This window comes from Nipponia nippon, unplaced genomic scaffold (assembly GCF_047370975.1).
Source record: "Nipponia nippon isolate SJK-2023a ecotype South Korea unplaced genomic scaffold, ASM4737097v1 scaffold_34, whole genome shotgun sequence".
Classification (NCBI taxonomy): Eukaryota; Metazoa; Chordata; class Aves; order Pelecaniformes; family Threskiornithidae; genus Nipponia; species Nipponia nippon.
In genome coordinates this window covers 2,450,007-2,466,960 of record NW_028262352.1, presented here as the reverse complement: position 1 = coordinate 2,466,960, position 16,954 = coordinate 2,450,007, and the positions used below count along the sequence as shown (strand labels likewise).

Below are 16,954 nucleotides of genomic sequence, written 5' to 3'. Positions count from 1 at the left end.
AACCTGCTCCAGTGTGGGCTCCTCTCCACGGGCTGCAGCTTCCTTCAGGGCACACCCACCAACCCACCTGCTCCGTTGTGGGGTCCTCCACAGGCTGCAGGTGGATATCTGCTCCACTGTGGATCTCCATGGGCTGCAGGGTTACAACCTGCCTCACCATGGTCTTCTCCACGGGCTGCATGGGAATCTCTGCTCCAGCACCTGGAGCACCTCCTCCCCCTCCTTCTTCACTGACCTTAGTGTCTGCATCGTTGTTCCTCTCACATATTCTCACTTCTCTCTCCCAGCTGCTGTTGTGCAGCGTTTTTTACCCTTTCTTAAATATGTTATCACAGAGGCACTAGCAACATCGCTGATTGGCTCAGCTTTGACCAGTGGTGGGTCTGTCTTGGAGCCAGCTGGAACTGGCTCTGTCTGTCATGGGGGCAGGTTCTGGTGTCTTGTCTCAGAAGCCATCCCTGTACTGCCCATGTCTACCAAAACCTTGCCACATAAACCCGATACATTCTTATGGAAAACTCTGATACAATTGATTTAATAATTTTCAGTAGAGAAATATAACAGAAATCAAGTTGAAATGTTGTTGGGATTAAAATATATTCGAGTGCATTGTTCTCATTATTAAAAATTGGCCAAAAGAACACAATGACTTTTTTGTTTCTGAGGTATTCAAAATTTGATATTTGAGATGCCTCTGAATTCCCGAGGTGAATTTCTGTCTGTTCCTTTTCTTTTTTTTCTGTGAAAAATGTGTAAAGTAGGTCAAACATGACTAGCCACTGACTGCTATCATAACAGTCCAATTTTCAGTGGCATGGTGTTAGCACTTTTCTAGACGAGTGGATTCCTGTGTGTCTAATTAAATAGCCAGTTTGTTCTAAAAGTGGCAGTTCATCTCTTGCCAACTCTGTCTTGTCATATTTTTTTCTGAATTTTTAAAAATAATTATCTGAACTTTCTGTTTTGTTTCTTAATCCTGATGGGACTAACTCTTGTGGAAGTGTATGGCTCTTGCTATGTGTTTTTTAGGAGTTCAGTGGAGTGTGCCTGTTCTAGAAATCCTAAGTAAGCTTGACAAAGTTTTGGAGAGATTTTTGAGTCTGTACCATATCACTATCACACAGTTATCACTAGTACCCAAGGCTTAATTAGCTGTGCTGAATTTAATTTTTCTAATACACATTTAATGAATTAGGAATTTCTTCACAATGATGAAGAATTTCTTCACTTGATGAAAACTTCTTTAGTATTTCACTTGGTTTAAAGCCTACAATGGCAACAATTTTGAAGCAGATAAAAGGTGCTAAAGATATAGCAGATAAAAATAAAAGGAAGCAGATAAAGGTAAAAATAGGTGCCTGTGTAGATAGAGACATGGACTTCTTTTGGACATGAGGCAGCAAATGTCTTAAAGTTTAAGATATTACCAAAAGCAACCTGTTTTACTGTCAGTGAAGAGGGGTTTAGAAATGCAAACAAATATAGAAAACGAATTGGAGGATGTCCATGTTAATTTCAATACCTCAGAGCTTAAACTTCTGAGGATTTTTTTTTCCTTATGTCTTGACCTCCTCAGAACAACTTAAGTACTTTGTGTCAATTACTTGAATCATGAAGAAAGTAATATTTCTTTGCCATTGACTTTTAGGAAGGCAGTTTTTCAAAGTGAATTTGGAATTGTTAAGTGTTGTTCTGTGTATATACTATAAAGGCATCTGAGACATTAACGCATATGTTCATCTGATAAAATGTTAATGGACAATAGGACTTAAACTAACAGGAACAGTTAATAAGATTACATAAAAATTGAACTTGTAGGATTTAGTTGACATGTATAATAATCACAGTTTTGAATTTATTATCCACAGAAAAGTTATACCCTTCTTAACCATTAATGACTATGGCAGATGATAAATTAGCATTTTAGGTGGCAAACCGAGTGAACTGATGGAGAAGTCTAAAATCACAATTCCCATAATTATCGTGCTGTAATTTCCCCCCCATGTTTATATTAATATATACACTGATAATTACATGCATTAGTAATTAGTAATGCAGATATTTTTAACATGGTTTGGTTGGGGTTGCTGTGGGAATGATAACTTTTTTCAGTTATCAGTCAAAACATTTTAATAAATGATGTCTTTCCATTTTGAATTAGTCTTTTAAAAAGAAGAAATATATGACTGATCACACATTCTAACAGATGGATGTGTTATTTTTTTTGTCGTTTAGCACTCCAGTTGTAAATAAGCCTGTAACTTCTGACTGCTTGTCCTTAGAAATGTAAGGAATGCTATTAATTAATCACTGTATGTGTAGAATATAATTTAAAATGTTACATTTATTTTCATAATTTTTCCAAAATGTCAAGGCTACAATTAAAAAAAAAAAACCCAGCACTATTCAGGATAATCCCTATTTAATTTGGGATATATGCTTAAATGCTACTCTGAATAAAGGTGAACTTAAGTTCATGCTCATTTTTTTCCAGAACCAAAGTCTAAGTTCCTGGCCCTAACTTTGAACTTAAAAGCTTGAAGGAACAGATTCTGCACTTGAATAACTTGCCATTAAAGTAGCTAGCACTTCCCGCACATGCAGGGGCCTGTTTCACATAGAACATTTTGAAAGCCTGAGGACCCAAGCCTACTGGAAGCTTGAGATTTTTAAAAATAAAATACATTGGAATGAGAGAGAATGCAGAAGTAGCTGGAAGTTTTCAAAATTAGCAAGACAAATTATTAACTGTCTGGAAAATCTGCCTTTGAGTTAAGCCTATTTTATTTACATGCTAGAGAAGGTTAAGAGATGCTTTGTCTATGGTTAGGTGCCTGCATGGGAAAAAGTTTTCTGATAGTAAAGAGATATTTCAGTAGCAGGTAATGCTCAAAATGCAACTCATCAGAATTTAGACAAGGAATAATGTACAAAATGTTTAATAATGAAAATAATTACTATTGGAACAGGTTACACTAGAATATGGTGAATACTTATCACTTTAAATATAGATAAGATATCTTTCTGAAAGAGCTGCTCTAGTTCAGTAATACTTCATGAGATTGATGAAATAATTAATGGCGAATTTTAGCAGTAATGAACACTTCTTGACCTACACTATTCAAAAAATAAGACAAGCCGATCATAATAATCACTAAGATTCTGGTTTTAAAATCTATGTATCTGTGGCCACAGATATATTGTCTTCAGTGGCAATATTGGTGACATATATTCACATATATTCCCCAGTGCCTTGTTCCCTCAACTGTTTGTAGTGCTATGCTGTCACCAAAGCAGGGAAGTGTTTATATATATACACACACACACACACACACATATATATAAAACTTATTAATTTACGATTTTAAAGGACTGGTTCTTTGAACAGGCTACAAAAACTTGTCTCAGTGAAGTGAGAGGGTAGTGTAATAGCTGGAACGAGCAGCAGGAGGCAGGACTTTAGTCCTGTAGTACTGCTGTAGACAAGGTATTGTCAAAGTGGAGTAAGATTCAGAATTATGATTCAAATTATATATCATGTTATAATATCATGTTAAGATGGGAGAGTCTATGGTTGCAGTATATAGTAAGTTGATCTTAGTCTGATGAAATCTTAACCTTTTAATTTTTAGCATACTGTATCCTTTTAAATTTGACCTTTTCTGTCTGATTGAATAGTTTGACCTAACAGTGTTTTCCACTGAAGCAAGAAAAAAATCTGGATTTAAACATTAGTTTTGTAATATTGAAGTATATTTTCTTACATACTAATCAGATACTTGTATGCTTTTATAAAAAGGCTTATATTTCTACTATTAAACAGTTGTAAGAAAGACTTCCTTTTTCATTGAGAATTACTACAGTAAAAATACTATTTGATTAGCTTATAAAAAGGGGAAAGCAAATTGTATTTATGCACTAATTGAAATATGATCTGAAATATTTTCCAGTTTTGTGCTATATATTGAGTGAACTCATTTTAGTAGTGTAATTTGCCAGCATAAACTCTTTGGATAATACTGTAATAATTAAAGAAGGATAGAGAAGACTTATTTTAAAACTCTCTACAGGGAGAATAAGTGGTTTTAAATGTACAAATGTTTTTCCATTGCTTTTGTGGTTTTTCCATTTAATGTGGCTAATTATGTGCCGCCTTTTACTGTACATCCCATTGTCTCTATCACTTTCAATGTTTTTGCTATTCTAGCTCTGCAGCTAAACTGCAGTTAGATTGTAATTTTATTTTTAATGCTGTCATTATAGAATTAATCAAAAGATGTATTAATATGGGGGGGAAGAATGGGAATGGGTATGGTTGTCTACACATTTGTATTAGGAGTAATACGACTGTATAATTAGTGGTATATAATACTTTTTCTTTTAAAACTATTATTCTGAACCCATCTGATTTTTTTTCTTTTTTTAAGGATGGATCTTGCTGTCTGTGTAAACCTCCAATTTTCGTTTACTTTGAGAGCTCTGGATTCAAAGAATGCTCTGACAGGCTGTAGGGGTCATATCCTGTCCAATGAAACTAATGGCACAAAACCTACTGAATGATTGAGATTTTACTCCATGGTTGCAGAGCAGAAACTTTGTTTCTAATTCACATTCAAAGTGTGCACATGTCTTTCTCAAATACTTGGAGGAAGAAACATTGAGGCCTTTCTTAGGATTTTATTCTGGGATTTTTTTTTCTTTTATTGAAAACATTGATTGTTCAGTAATTTTTACTGTTTGCAATATGTAGCTTACTGGTAAATCCACTTCTCTTATTTCATGAGCAGGGAGGAAGGTAAATTGGACTTTGAAAGTGAGATCCTGCAGTATATATGCAAGCAAAATGCCTCCCTGACTTCACTGAGGAGGTTTGCCTTCATGGGGACTTCAGGATGAGGCCTTTAAGTAGAAAATATCCCTTAGCCATGACTGAACTAAATATTTCTGTTGAACTTAAGGCAATCTATCAGAATTTTTCTGATCAGCCTTTTTTACTGTCTTGTCTTGAGTCATTTTTTAATGACATCTATTATCAGATTGAAATGGCGATTGAGACACTGCAAAAGTCTGATGGTCTTTCTACTCACAGAAGCTCTCTTCTCAACAGCCATGTAAGTTGTCTCTTCTTTCATGAAAGCTAATCTCTTCCTTGTTCTGCATGCTTAGCCTGCCTCTAAATGTTTGTTTCAATTTATTGCTACTTTTTCCTTTTAATCTTTCCATTTTAGTTGCTTGCAATCTACATCTTCTGTCACTATATTTTGTCAAGTGTCATGAGATATTGCAGAGTGCATTTCTTTTCTAGGTTCTGTATTGTGTTAACACAGCTTAACGTATTTACCTGTTCTGCAGGTCCTAACGTAAATGTAAAAATAATAATCAAATAATTCTTAAGTAGTCTGGGTTTGACATTATAAAATAATTTTCTACAATTTGTGTACCCAATATAATACTTTAGGAGCAGGTGAAGGGAGGAAAGAAGCAGCACACACTTTGAATAAAAAAAAAAATTAGATTTCTTTTTAAATATTTCTATTATTCTGAATAAGTTTATTATAAGATAAGAATTCTGAAGATCCATTTGATGAGATAAAAAAAATTAAAATAATCTGTTAGTCTCTAATATGTTTTATTCTTCTGCCTCTTGCTTTGTTCTGTCTTTGCAAATCCTGTAGTTAGGAATTTTCCATAAGAGAAAGCTGAAGATGTTTGCATAAAAAGATGGTTGCAAATATAGTGGCAAAGCCATTAAATATAACTTTTAGGTAAAGGAGAAAGGCTCAAAGTTTAATCTTCAGTTTGTTTTTAAACAGTGCTAGTCTTTCTTGAAATGTTATGTAAATGACATGGTTTTTTCTTCAGTTGGTATAAATAGTTTTGTATTTTTTAATGCTGCTAAATTTCTATACATACTGCATCGGTTTTGCTTCTCAGCCTTACTAACCAACATAAACTTACATATTTTTTCAGATTCTTGTATTCCTTTACCAGAGAAATTTAAATATTGATTGTGATATGAATGTATGAGTATATTGGGTAGAGGCTATACACTTATTTTGCTTTGATGACACACATTCCCCCCCCCAAGAATGTAGTAAAATGGAGGTGAAAACCAAAATTGTTTTGTCAAAGTTTATCATCATGGTAGAAGAAGACAGCAAGAGCCAGTACAATTTCTTGGAAAAGAATTTACTTTTCTTAGAAAATGCTAAAATTGGGTAAGGGAAATTGAATTCTGTAAAATGTGAAGAAGGACTTTTAGATCATTTTGGATGTTTTTAAAATAATTGTTTCAATGTTAAGACAACCTAGAAATATGCTAAAATTATTTTAATATCATAATTAAATGGATGATAATTTTTTTTGCAAATTGTCAATAATCTGTCTTAAAACTTAGATATACAAAGAATTGATAAGTCTACCTTGAATCTGACAAGGAAGTCCAAAATCTTCACACTGAAAACAATATGAATTAAAGGACAAGCTTTTCTACATCAGAAAACTGTATTCCCCTATTTCCTGTGTTATGCACTAGTTAAAAGATCATGGAACAGATTCTCCTGGAAGACATGTCAAAACATATGGAAGAGAGGGAGGTGATTAGAGACAGCCAACATGGCTTCACCAAGGGCAAATTGTTTCTGACTAATCTAGTGGCCTTCTATGATGGAGTGACTGCATCAGTGGACAAGGGAAGAGCTACGGATGTCATCTACCTAGACTTCTGTGAGGCCTTTGACACGGTCCCCCACACCATTCTTGCTGCTAAATTGGAGAGAGATAGGGGTTTGATGGATGGACTGTTAGATGGATAAGGAACTGGCTGGATGGCCACGACCAAAGAGTTGAAGTCAACGGCTCAGTATCCAAGTGGAAAGCAGGAACAAGTGGTGTCCCTCAAGGGTCCATACTAGGATCAATACTATTTAATATCTTCATCAATAACATAGAGAGCGGGATAGAGTGGGTCTGAGGAGGGTCACGAAAATGATCAGAGGACTGAAACACCTTTCCTATGAAGAAAGGCTGAGAGAGTTGGGGTCGTTCAGCCTGGAGAAGAGAAGGCTGCGGGGAGACATTATTGTGGCCTTTCAATACTTAAAGGGGGCTTCTAAGAAAGATGGAGAGAGACTTTTCACTAGTGACAGGACAAGGGGCAATGGTTTAAAACTGGAAGAGGGTAGATTTAAATTGGACATAAGGAAGAAAGTTCTTTACGATGAGGGTGGTGAGACACTGGAACAGGTTGCTGAGAGAAGTTGTGGATGCCCCATCCCTGGAAGTGTTCAAGGTCAGGTTGGATGGTGTTTTGAGCGACCTGATCTAGTGAAAGGTGTCCCTGCCCATGGCAGGGGGTTGGACTAGATGATCTTTAAAGGTCCCTTCCAACCCAAACCATTCTATTATTCTATGAAAATATCTTCCTAATAATGAGATTTGCATCTGTCTGTTATGGTAGTCTTATCCTGATTTTTCTTAACTGTTTTGAGGTATTTTCAGAACTACTGAAAGACAAATAGAGGGATATATTGTTGATTCTGTGAAAAAAAAAGACCACCCGCATCTTGCTGTAATAATTGCTCTTTCCTAGCCTCAGTCATTTTGGAAGAAATTAATGGAACCCAGATCAAACTTACTGGATGTTTTCCCTATTTTTAAAATGTTTATTGAATTATGACTCAAATAAGGACAGTAAATATGATTTTAGTCCTAGCTTCTTCCTTAAGCTGGTGTTTTGTTGCCTAAGTTAATACCTGTTCATTTTAATGATTTTTTCATTTTCCTCTATTTTATTTCCTTTCCTGATTTCTTTTTCCATGCAATTGACTTAACTAATTTATAGTCTAATGTTTTCTAAATATTGAAGTTTCATTGAAGTTCGAGTCCCATTCTGTGTAAACCATTCGAGTACCCATTCTGTGTAAACCATTTCATACCATTCCAATGTTGTTAATATTATAAATCCACGAGTCAGAAATCAAAGTCTGGACATTTCAATTTTAGAATTAGATTTCTGCAAATACAAAAATATATTTAAGGGTATTTGCAATAACTTTATAATGTCTGCAGATTATTTACCGTTTTACATGGTATTCAGCTATTGACACTCTTCTTTCCAGACTGTAACCTACCAAGTAATCACTTCAAGTTTTTGTTATTGAAATATCTTCACCCTAGAGCAAAAATCCTTAATTTGTACTTATCTTGGGTTTTGCTTTGTTGGCTAATGCCAAGCTGTGGTTGAAAGAATATCTGTCAAATACAGATCATTAGTAAAATGCACTTAAATGAATCCTAATAAATTCTAATTAATCTGGAAAAAAGTCTAATGCTATATTTAGAAGTTAATTGGGAAATAATTTTGTTTGTTTGTCAATCGCTTTGTTCTTTGTGAGGGAAAACAGAAATAGCTCATATTCCATAATCTAATTAGTATAGATTAAATGGAAAGGTTGAAAGATATAATTAGGATATACTTAGGTGATTAGTGAAATGGTTTTGTTAATACACTCAAGTAAAGGTAAAAGTTTACAATAATATTTTTCCCAGGCTTTATTTCAGAATTGTAAATGCTCAAGATAAAATACATTTGTGAATGATAAGACTTTTTTAATAATGCATTTATATCTACAAGTTGATATAAGGATGATGAACTGCACTTTTTTGTTATGTTTATTTAAAGTGCAACATTATCTGCATCCATCTTGGAACCAGTTAGATCTTGCTTCTCCTGCATCTTTGCATAGAGCTCTTGTTTAGAAACCTAAGCATGATAGTTCCAGTGATGATTTCTGTAAGAAAGTAAACATGAAGATGGTCTTTGAAAGGTCTGGAGTAAATGTTTTCCTTTTTTTTTTTTTTTTCATTTTTCATGTATTGTGCTTGGTAAATTGCTCACAACTGACTTAAACAGAACTGTATGTCCAATATATTCATTATAATCTAAATTTTACTAGTAGTTCTGCAATAAAGAAGGGTCAGAGTGGAAACATATTTCATGAGTAATGGGCATTAAAATATTGATATTCATGTTCTTTAAATGACAAGTTATATCAAACATTAGTAGAAAAGAATTTGTTCAGTGATCTATTAGTAAATAACCCTGCAGAGTAGCATATTAAATGTCACATAAACTTTGTATATCTTTTACTGTACTTTAAACACATATCTTGGTCATATTAATTGCTTTGGTGGACTAAATTGAAATGGATTATACAACTGTGTGAGGCTCCAGCATATTGGAGCTGGAATAAAATTTTGTGGAGCTTTCTGAAGTCATAAGTGCAATGAGTTTTGTTATTTCCTTATAATTCTAAAAGATACTAAGGCATCATGGCATATCTAGCATTGAAAGAGATTTAAAGAGATTATTTGCTTGAAGAACAAACTCACTGTATTAAACAGAGGTCTGTGTTGTACAATTAAGATTTTTTTTAGTAGAGTAATACTGAATTTACATATGTTCACTCTTTCATATTTGATATAGCTCCAATGGCTTTTAGACAACTATGAAACTGCAGAAGGAGTGAGTCTCCCCAGAAGTACCCTTTACAACCATTACTTACGTCATTGTCAGGAGCACAAGTTAGATCCAGTTAATGCTGCCTCTTTTGGAAAACTCATACGGTCAATCTTCATGGGATTACGGACCAGAAGACTGGGAACCAGGTTTGCATTAATGAAATCTTAAAGTGTAATAGAAAATATCAATAATAATTGTGAACATGAAGCTTGTATGTTAAAAACAAGCAAGCAAACAAACAAATAAAAATATTTAAAACCTTACTGTTAAGGGAGTTGCCAAATCCAGTGGTCTTCAGGACCCAGAGGACTCCCAGTCTGCTATAGCCAGATTCTGTGTACTCTTAAGACCCAGATATCTTCCATCTCAGTCCAATGGATGCAGCTACTGCTGTTCCCATTTGCAGGTCCAGCTAGTAGTGAGACTGAACATGTGTTCCAAAGATGCAGATAAACACACACGACACTAACACAGCTAATCACACAAGCTAATGTAGAGCAATTTCTTTACCAGCACCCACATAGACACCAATAGCACATAAACATGAATGCAGATAGCCCAATTCTGTTCTTCCTCTCCAGCTGATCAGGACTGAAGTTGACTAATGAAACATACACAAACCCTCACTCACTCACAAGCATACCCCATTTATGGAATCATTTTATTCACCATGACTGCATAAGTCATTTATTTGGTTTTTACTTTCCTTATTCTATTTAAATGAAGTCCAATGGTAAAGTGCTGGAAAATATAGTTTAAGTGAACCAATTTCCAGAAGCTGGTGGAGTTATACCAGTTTTATACTAGAGTGAGAGGAAAGTCAAGCCTAATTTTTATGTACTGCTTTCCAGTCAAGGCAAGTTGTGAAGCGAGTATGATGTATATGCATAAAACTAATGTTATTTTTGTTCTTTCATAAAGGGGGAACTCCAAATACCATTATTATGGGATTCGTGTCAAACCAGATTCTCCCCTTAATCGGCTACAAGAAGACATGCAATATATGGCTATGAGACAGCAACCCATGCAGCAGAAACAGAGGTACAGTGTTAAATGAAACTACTTTTTCATATTTCTAGTTCTTGGAGACTTATCTGTCCTCATTTATGTGGCAAAGTTGAACCTCTAATGGAAATTGTCTAACTTCTCTTGTGAAAAATAAAGGTTTGTCAGAACTGCAGTTGATATCACTGGAGTCCGATATCAGTAGACATGAGAGAGCACATACCTAAAAACTCAGAAATTTTAAAAAAGTGATAATAAAAGTAAAATATGATGCAATTCTTCTGAACAGACACTTCTTGGTGGTCTTGGGTTATTTTCCCACAAGCTGGAAAAAAAATTAATAGGAGCTTTGGATTTCAAATTCTGTTGTTCATTTTCATTACTTTAAGCAGCACATATATAAAATTATAGAAGAGCTTGTGATTAGGTTCAGCTTTGTGTTGATTTCCTCCTCCTGGCAAGAACTGATGTATCAAAACCCTGGAAGAAATGCACACGTAGCGGCTTGCCTCACCTATTAGGCAATAGACCTGCCTTTCAGCTGGAGCTGCTGTATGGCTCAGACTTCCAAACGGAAGGCTGATTTGCCTTTGACATACTGCTGCTACATGGTTTATGGGAAGGAAATGCCAAGATGTTTAAATAATTGAATTCACAGAATCACAAAATCACAGAATGGTTGAGGTTGGAAGGGACCTCTGGAGGTCATCTGGTCCAACCCCCCTGCTCAAGCAGGACCACCTAGAGCATGTTGCCTAGGACTGTGTCCAGATGGCTTTTAAATATCTCCAAGGAGGGAGACTCCACAACCTCCCTGGGCAACCTGCTCCAGTGCTCAGTCACTGTCACAGTAAAAAAGTGTTTCCTGCTGTTCAGACGGAACCTCCTGTGTTTCCGTTTGTGCCCATTGCCTCTTGTCCTGTCACTAGGCACCACTGAGAAGAGCCTGGCTCCATCTTCTATGCACCTTCCCTCCAGGTATTTAAATACATTGATGAGATCCCCTTCGAGCCTTCTGTTCTCTAGGACAAACAGTCCCAGCTCTGTCAGCCTTTCTTCATAGGAGAGATGCTCCACTTCCTTAATCATCTTCACGGCCCTTCATTGGACTCTCTCCAGTATGTCCATGTCTCACTTGTACTGGGGAGCCCAGAACTGGACACAGGACTCTAGGTGCACAGTACACCAGGTGTGGCCTCACCAGTGCTGAGTAGAGGAGAAGGATCATGTCTCTCCACCTGTTGGCAATGCTTTGCCTGATGCAGCCCAGGATACCATTGGCCTCCTTTGCGGCAAGGGCACATTGCTGGCTCACGTTCAACTTGCTGTCCGCGCAGACCCCCAGGTCCTTTTCTGGATGGCAGCACAACCCTCTGGCCTATCAGCCACTCCTCCCAGTTTTGTGTCATCAGCAAACTTGCTGAGGGTACACTCTGCCCCATCATCCAGATCATTAATGAAGATATTGAACAGAACTGGACCCAGTATTGACCCCCGGGGTACACTGTTAGTCACTAGACTTTTTGCCACTGATCATCACCCTCTGGGCCTGGCCATTGTGGTGGGTTGACCTGGGCTGCCCACCAAGTGCCCACCAAGCCGCTCAGCAGGAAAGGGGGAGAAAAATACAATGAAATGCTAGTGGGTTGAGATAAGGACAGGGAGATCACTCAACAATTACTGTCACAGGCAAGACAGACTTGACTTGGGGAAATTAGTTTAATTTATTGCCAATCAAACAGAGATGGATAATGAGAAATAAGAACAAATGTAAAAATAATCCTTCCTCCCAACCCTCGCTTCTTCCCAGGCTCAACTTCATTCCCAACTCTTCTATCTCTTCCCCCTGAGCAGTGCAGGAGGATGGAGAATGGGAGTTGTGGTCAGTTCATTGTTCATCAGTTGTCTCTGCCTCTCCTTCCTCCTCAAGCTCATTCCCAGCTCCAGCATCAGGTCCCACCCACGGGAGACAGTCCTTCATTAACTTCTTCAACGTGGGTCCTTCCCACCGACTGCAGTTCTTCATGAACTGCTCCAGTGTGGGTCCTTTCCATGGGGTGCAGTCCTTCAGGAACAGACTGCTCTAGCTCCTCTCCACAGGCCGTAGTTCCTGCCAGGAACCTGCTCCAGGATGGGCCCTCCACAGGCTGCAGCTTCTTTCAGGGCATATCCACCTGCTCCAGCGTGGGGTCCTCCACAGGCTGCAGTGTGGTTATCTGCTCCACTGTGGATCTCCATGGGCTGCAGGGGTACAACCTGCTTCCCCATGGTCTTCACCATGAGCTGCAGGGGAATCTCTGCTCTGGCACATGGAGCACCTCCTCCCCCTCCTTCTTCACTGACCTTGGTGTCTGCAGGGCTTTTTCTCTCACATATTCTGACGCCTTTCTCCCAGCTGCTATTGCACAGCAGTTTTTTACCCTTTCTTAAATATGTTATCACAGAGGTGACATGAATGTCACTGATTTGTCTCAGCTTTGGCCAGCGGCGGGTCCGTCTTGAAGCTGGCTGGAACTGGCTCTGTCCGACATGCGGGCAGCTTCTGGTGTCTCCTCTCAGAAGCCACCCCTGCAGCCCCCTCGCTATCAAAACCTTGCCATGTAAACCCAATACAGCCATTCAGCCAGTTCTCAATTCACCTCACTGTCTGTTCATCTAGCCCATATTTCATCAGCTTCTCCCCTCATCTACCAGGCCAGTCATTTCATCATAGGAGTTTATCAAGTTGGTCAAGCATGACTTCCCTTTGGTGAATCCATGCTGACTACTCCCAATCACCTTCTTGTCCTTCATGTATTTGGAAATGGTTCCCAGGATTAGCTGCTCCATCACCTTCTCAGGACTGAGGTGAGGCTGACCGGCCTGTAGTTCCCTGAAATTATCTATCAGTTCTGGGTCAAACACAGGTGTGACGGTGAATAGTAAATGGATCTCACAAAAAAAGATGATTAAGAATAGAAAAAGGTAACATCAAAACCAAATATTTTGGTGAATAAAAGTGAAAGAAAAAACCCTAATACATTATTAGAGCTTAGTTTGGTTTCTGTTTCTAAAGCCCTTAGAGTTTATTTTTCAGCAAGCCAGAACAGTATAAGCCTTTTTTTTTAATGAAAACAGAGCCTACCAATAAATTATGTAAGTGCATGAATTGGATTTTTGAGGTAATACTAAATATTGAGAGTCTCAGTAAATATTTTAATATTGTCAGCACGGCAACTACAAGGAAGCAACAAAATTTGCAGAAAAACTTAGACGTTTTTTTACTTTGCCTTGTGACTTAGTCAATCCATTTTGATGACTTTCTTTTTTAGTAGTTTCTACTTTTTTCTTATTCATTTGCTTACTTTTGTGTCCATTTAATACCAAACAGGAAGTTTGGCATGTACTCCTTCCTATTTCTGCTTTATCTTATTGATGACTATTGAATGGTTGCTGTTTTCAAATTTTAGTCAAAATTTCTTAAACTTTTCTGAGGAGTGAGTGGGAAGTTTCAGTTTAATTACAGTGTGTAGGATTGGACTATGGGAATCAATTAAGTTCTTCTGTAAATTATGTTAATAATGAGAAAAACACATCATTTTGCTTTGGGTTTTGAATTAACTAATTTCATGTTCATATTTCAGTGGTCTAGTTCTGTTGGATTTCCGTACTTTTCAAAACTTGAGAATGTTTGTTATTAGCTAAAGACTCTCCAAACTTTTATTGTGCTTACTTTTAGCTATATAAAATTAAAGTTCTATTCTTCTTGAGTAAAGCTAAGCATCTTTTGAAAGCTGTTATATTTCTAAAAGGTTGGTTATTTTTTTTTCAGTGCCTCTTCTCTTAGCAGTTAATTAAAAAAAAAATAATTGGAAAACTCAGAGTTGAAATAGGAAAAAGGGTCAGATAATTTTAAAAAAAGCTAAATTCTTCCATTAAGTAGTTGTGTAAATCAGTTGTAGTAACATTTTCCCCTGTCTGTAATTAAAAATGCAAAGAGTAGCCTGGGTATAAACAGAGGATTTTGCCAGGAATTCTGGAAGCCTCTCATTGCCTGAACTGCAAAAATGTCACCCTCTACTGCCCATAAAAGACAGGAAATCTAAAATTGTTAACAACTCTGCTCAAGTTTCATTTGAAAGACCTGAAAAAGAATCTTTTCTTTTTTTCATTCCTCGGTTACATTTTGCAAGTTATTTTCTAATGCCGTTGAAACTGTTTGACTCCTATAATGTCACTTGTAATAATGCCAGAATTAAGACTTTTCCCCAATGTTTTTTACATGAAGCACATTGGAGCAACTGATAGGATAATCCTGACTCCTAGCACCAGTGGATTAAGTTGGCTTTTTTTTTTTTTAAAGTTCTTTCTAAACCCCAGAAACTCAAAGGACTGTTACTTTTATGCATTCAAGGCACTTGGGATTCTACTCCAAGAGCTGAAAAGTTTGTGAAAGAATACATTTTGTAGAAACTAGTGGAACTATGTGAACATACTGATTTTGATTTGCAAATATATATAGAAACTGATCTTCTGCCAGGTATTTTTAATGATAAAGTATAATGAGAATAAAGTTAAAAATTCTTACAAAATGAGGGGTTTTGGACTGCAAATAGATCTATCAAGTGATGAGAAGTTTATCCATAAGAGTTCAATGCTACTGTGATACTAGAGATTAAACTTTAGTCTTTTAAAGTTGATTACAGTTGTGCTGTTGATTACAGTTGTGCTATTGATTTCAACAGGCCTGGGATTTTATCCTGGGCCTTTACAATAACCAGGCTTCATATAAAAGTCCTAGAGATTAAGATGATAGAAGTTTTTGTTTCCAAGTATTAACATTCCTAAAGTTATCATACTTTATGTTAATCAGGCCAAGAGGCCTTCTCTGGAAAAGTATACTTCTTGTATATCCCATGTTCTATGTTATTGTATAGTTAAATATGTCTGGAATGACCAGAATCTTGCTTCTTATGGGAGCTTTCTCATAAACTAAAATATAAGTAGTTACATAGGGCATTCCTATTATCTGTTTAATAAGATCAAAATGAGAACATGCTCACAGCTGACTCAACTGCTTAAGAGGAGCGTTTTCAGAGTGGAATTTGTTGACATTTCTAAAGTTAATACAAAGCTTTACAAGCTGCACAGTGCAATTTCAGACTTGAGTGACAGTTCACATGCATTGCATTCTGCACCAAATTTTCTCTAGTTTTCTTCTGGCTGCAAGGCTATTTCAGAAGGACAAAGCTTCCAAGTCCTTATCACTAAGAGCTGGGTCAGAATTAATTTTCAGTTGTGTTGGAGATGGCAGGCAGAATCTTCAGCCTGTCAGTGTGATGGTCTTAACATCTGACCATCCAAACCAGGATTCCTATTTGTATCTTTGTCCTTTTTATCCTTTATAAAAGCTTTTGTGACTTGACTGATGAAGAGTTTAGAATAGAATAGAATAGAACAGAACAGAACAGAACAGAACAGAATAATTTTCAGTTGGAAGGGACCTACAATGATCACCTAGTCCAACTGCCTGAACACTTCAGGGCCAAAAGTTAAAGCATGTTATTAAGGGCATTGTCCAAATGCCTCTTAAACACTGACAGGCATGGGGCATCGACCACCTCTCTAGGAAACCTGTTCCAGTGTTTGACTACCCTCTCAGTAAAGAAATGCTTCCTAATATCAAGTCTGAACCTCCCCTGGTTCAGCTACTTAGTGTAAGTCTAAGTAGCCTTCTCAGACCTTCTGAGCTCATGAGAATTTTGTTACATTTTAAAATTATTCAAATTCTTTTGTCTCCAAACAGATACATGGCCCTTCTTAAGGTGATTAAACCTTATTTTTCAGCTACTTGATTCCTGGGAAGGCAAGTCCTTTGGAAAAGGAAAGATTGTGTTTCTGTTTAGTGTAAATGACCTTTAGGTCTTAGTGGTATAGTTCTTAAACTAAATTCCACAAGAAATTGGTAGTTGTGCTGTGATATCAGCTTTATGAATTTTATAATGCATTGCCAATGTTCTACCTTTCCTTACTACAATTATTCTGATGTTACTTTTTTCTTGTGTGTGAACTAGCAAAACTGTATATTGAGACTGAGAAATCAGGCAGAACAGAGTGTGACATTGCACTTACAAAAAAGTGAACATAAAGAATAATTTTGTATTTGATAATTTTGCAGGTACAAGCCTGTGCAGAAAGTGGATGGAGTTGCAGATGGTTTCACAGGAAGTGGCCAACAAACAGGCACATCTGCTGAACAAACTATAATTGCCCAAAGTCAACATCATCAACAGTTTTTAGGTATGAAAAGATGTGTTATACTGTTGTATAAATAAAATAAACCCCATTATTGTCATGAACATCGTCATACAAATACAATAATTATTTTAGTTATGTTGCCCTGTTTAAAACTCTCACTGATAACAGAACAAAAAGATACTCATAGAA

The 16,954-nt window shown here is 36.7% G+C and overlaps 1 protein-coding gene across 6 annotated transcripts in view; it reads left to right on the top strand.

Annotated features, from left to right (window-relative positions):
- The window catches only part of LOC104022190 (transcription factor RFX3-like), a 150,457-nt gene that overhangs the window by 95,462 nt on the left and 38,041 nt on the right, over positions 1-16,954 (top strand). For 4 of the 6 annotated variants that reach the window (XM_087770931.1, XM_087770929.1, XM_087770930.1 and 1 more), the window contains 4 exons: positions 5,037-5,111; positions 9,488-9,669; positions 10,445-10,564; positions 16,686-16,807. In XM_087770931.1, coding sequence (XP_087627057.1) covers positions 5,037-5,111; positions 9,488-9,669; positions 10,445-10,564; positions 16,686-16,807 — 499 coding nt within the window. The remainder of the gene's footprint in view (positions 1-5,036; positions 5,112-9,487; positions 9,670-10,444; positions 10,565-16,685; positions 16,808-16,954) is intronic. The other 2 variants (XM_087770933.1, XM_087770932.1) reach the window with 1 other exon arrangement.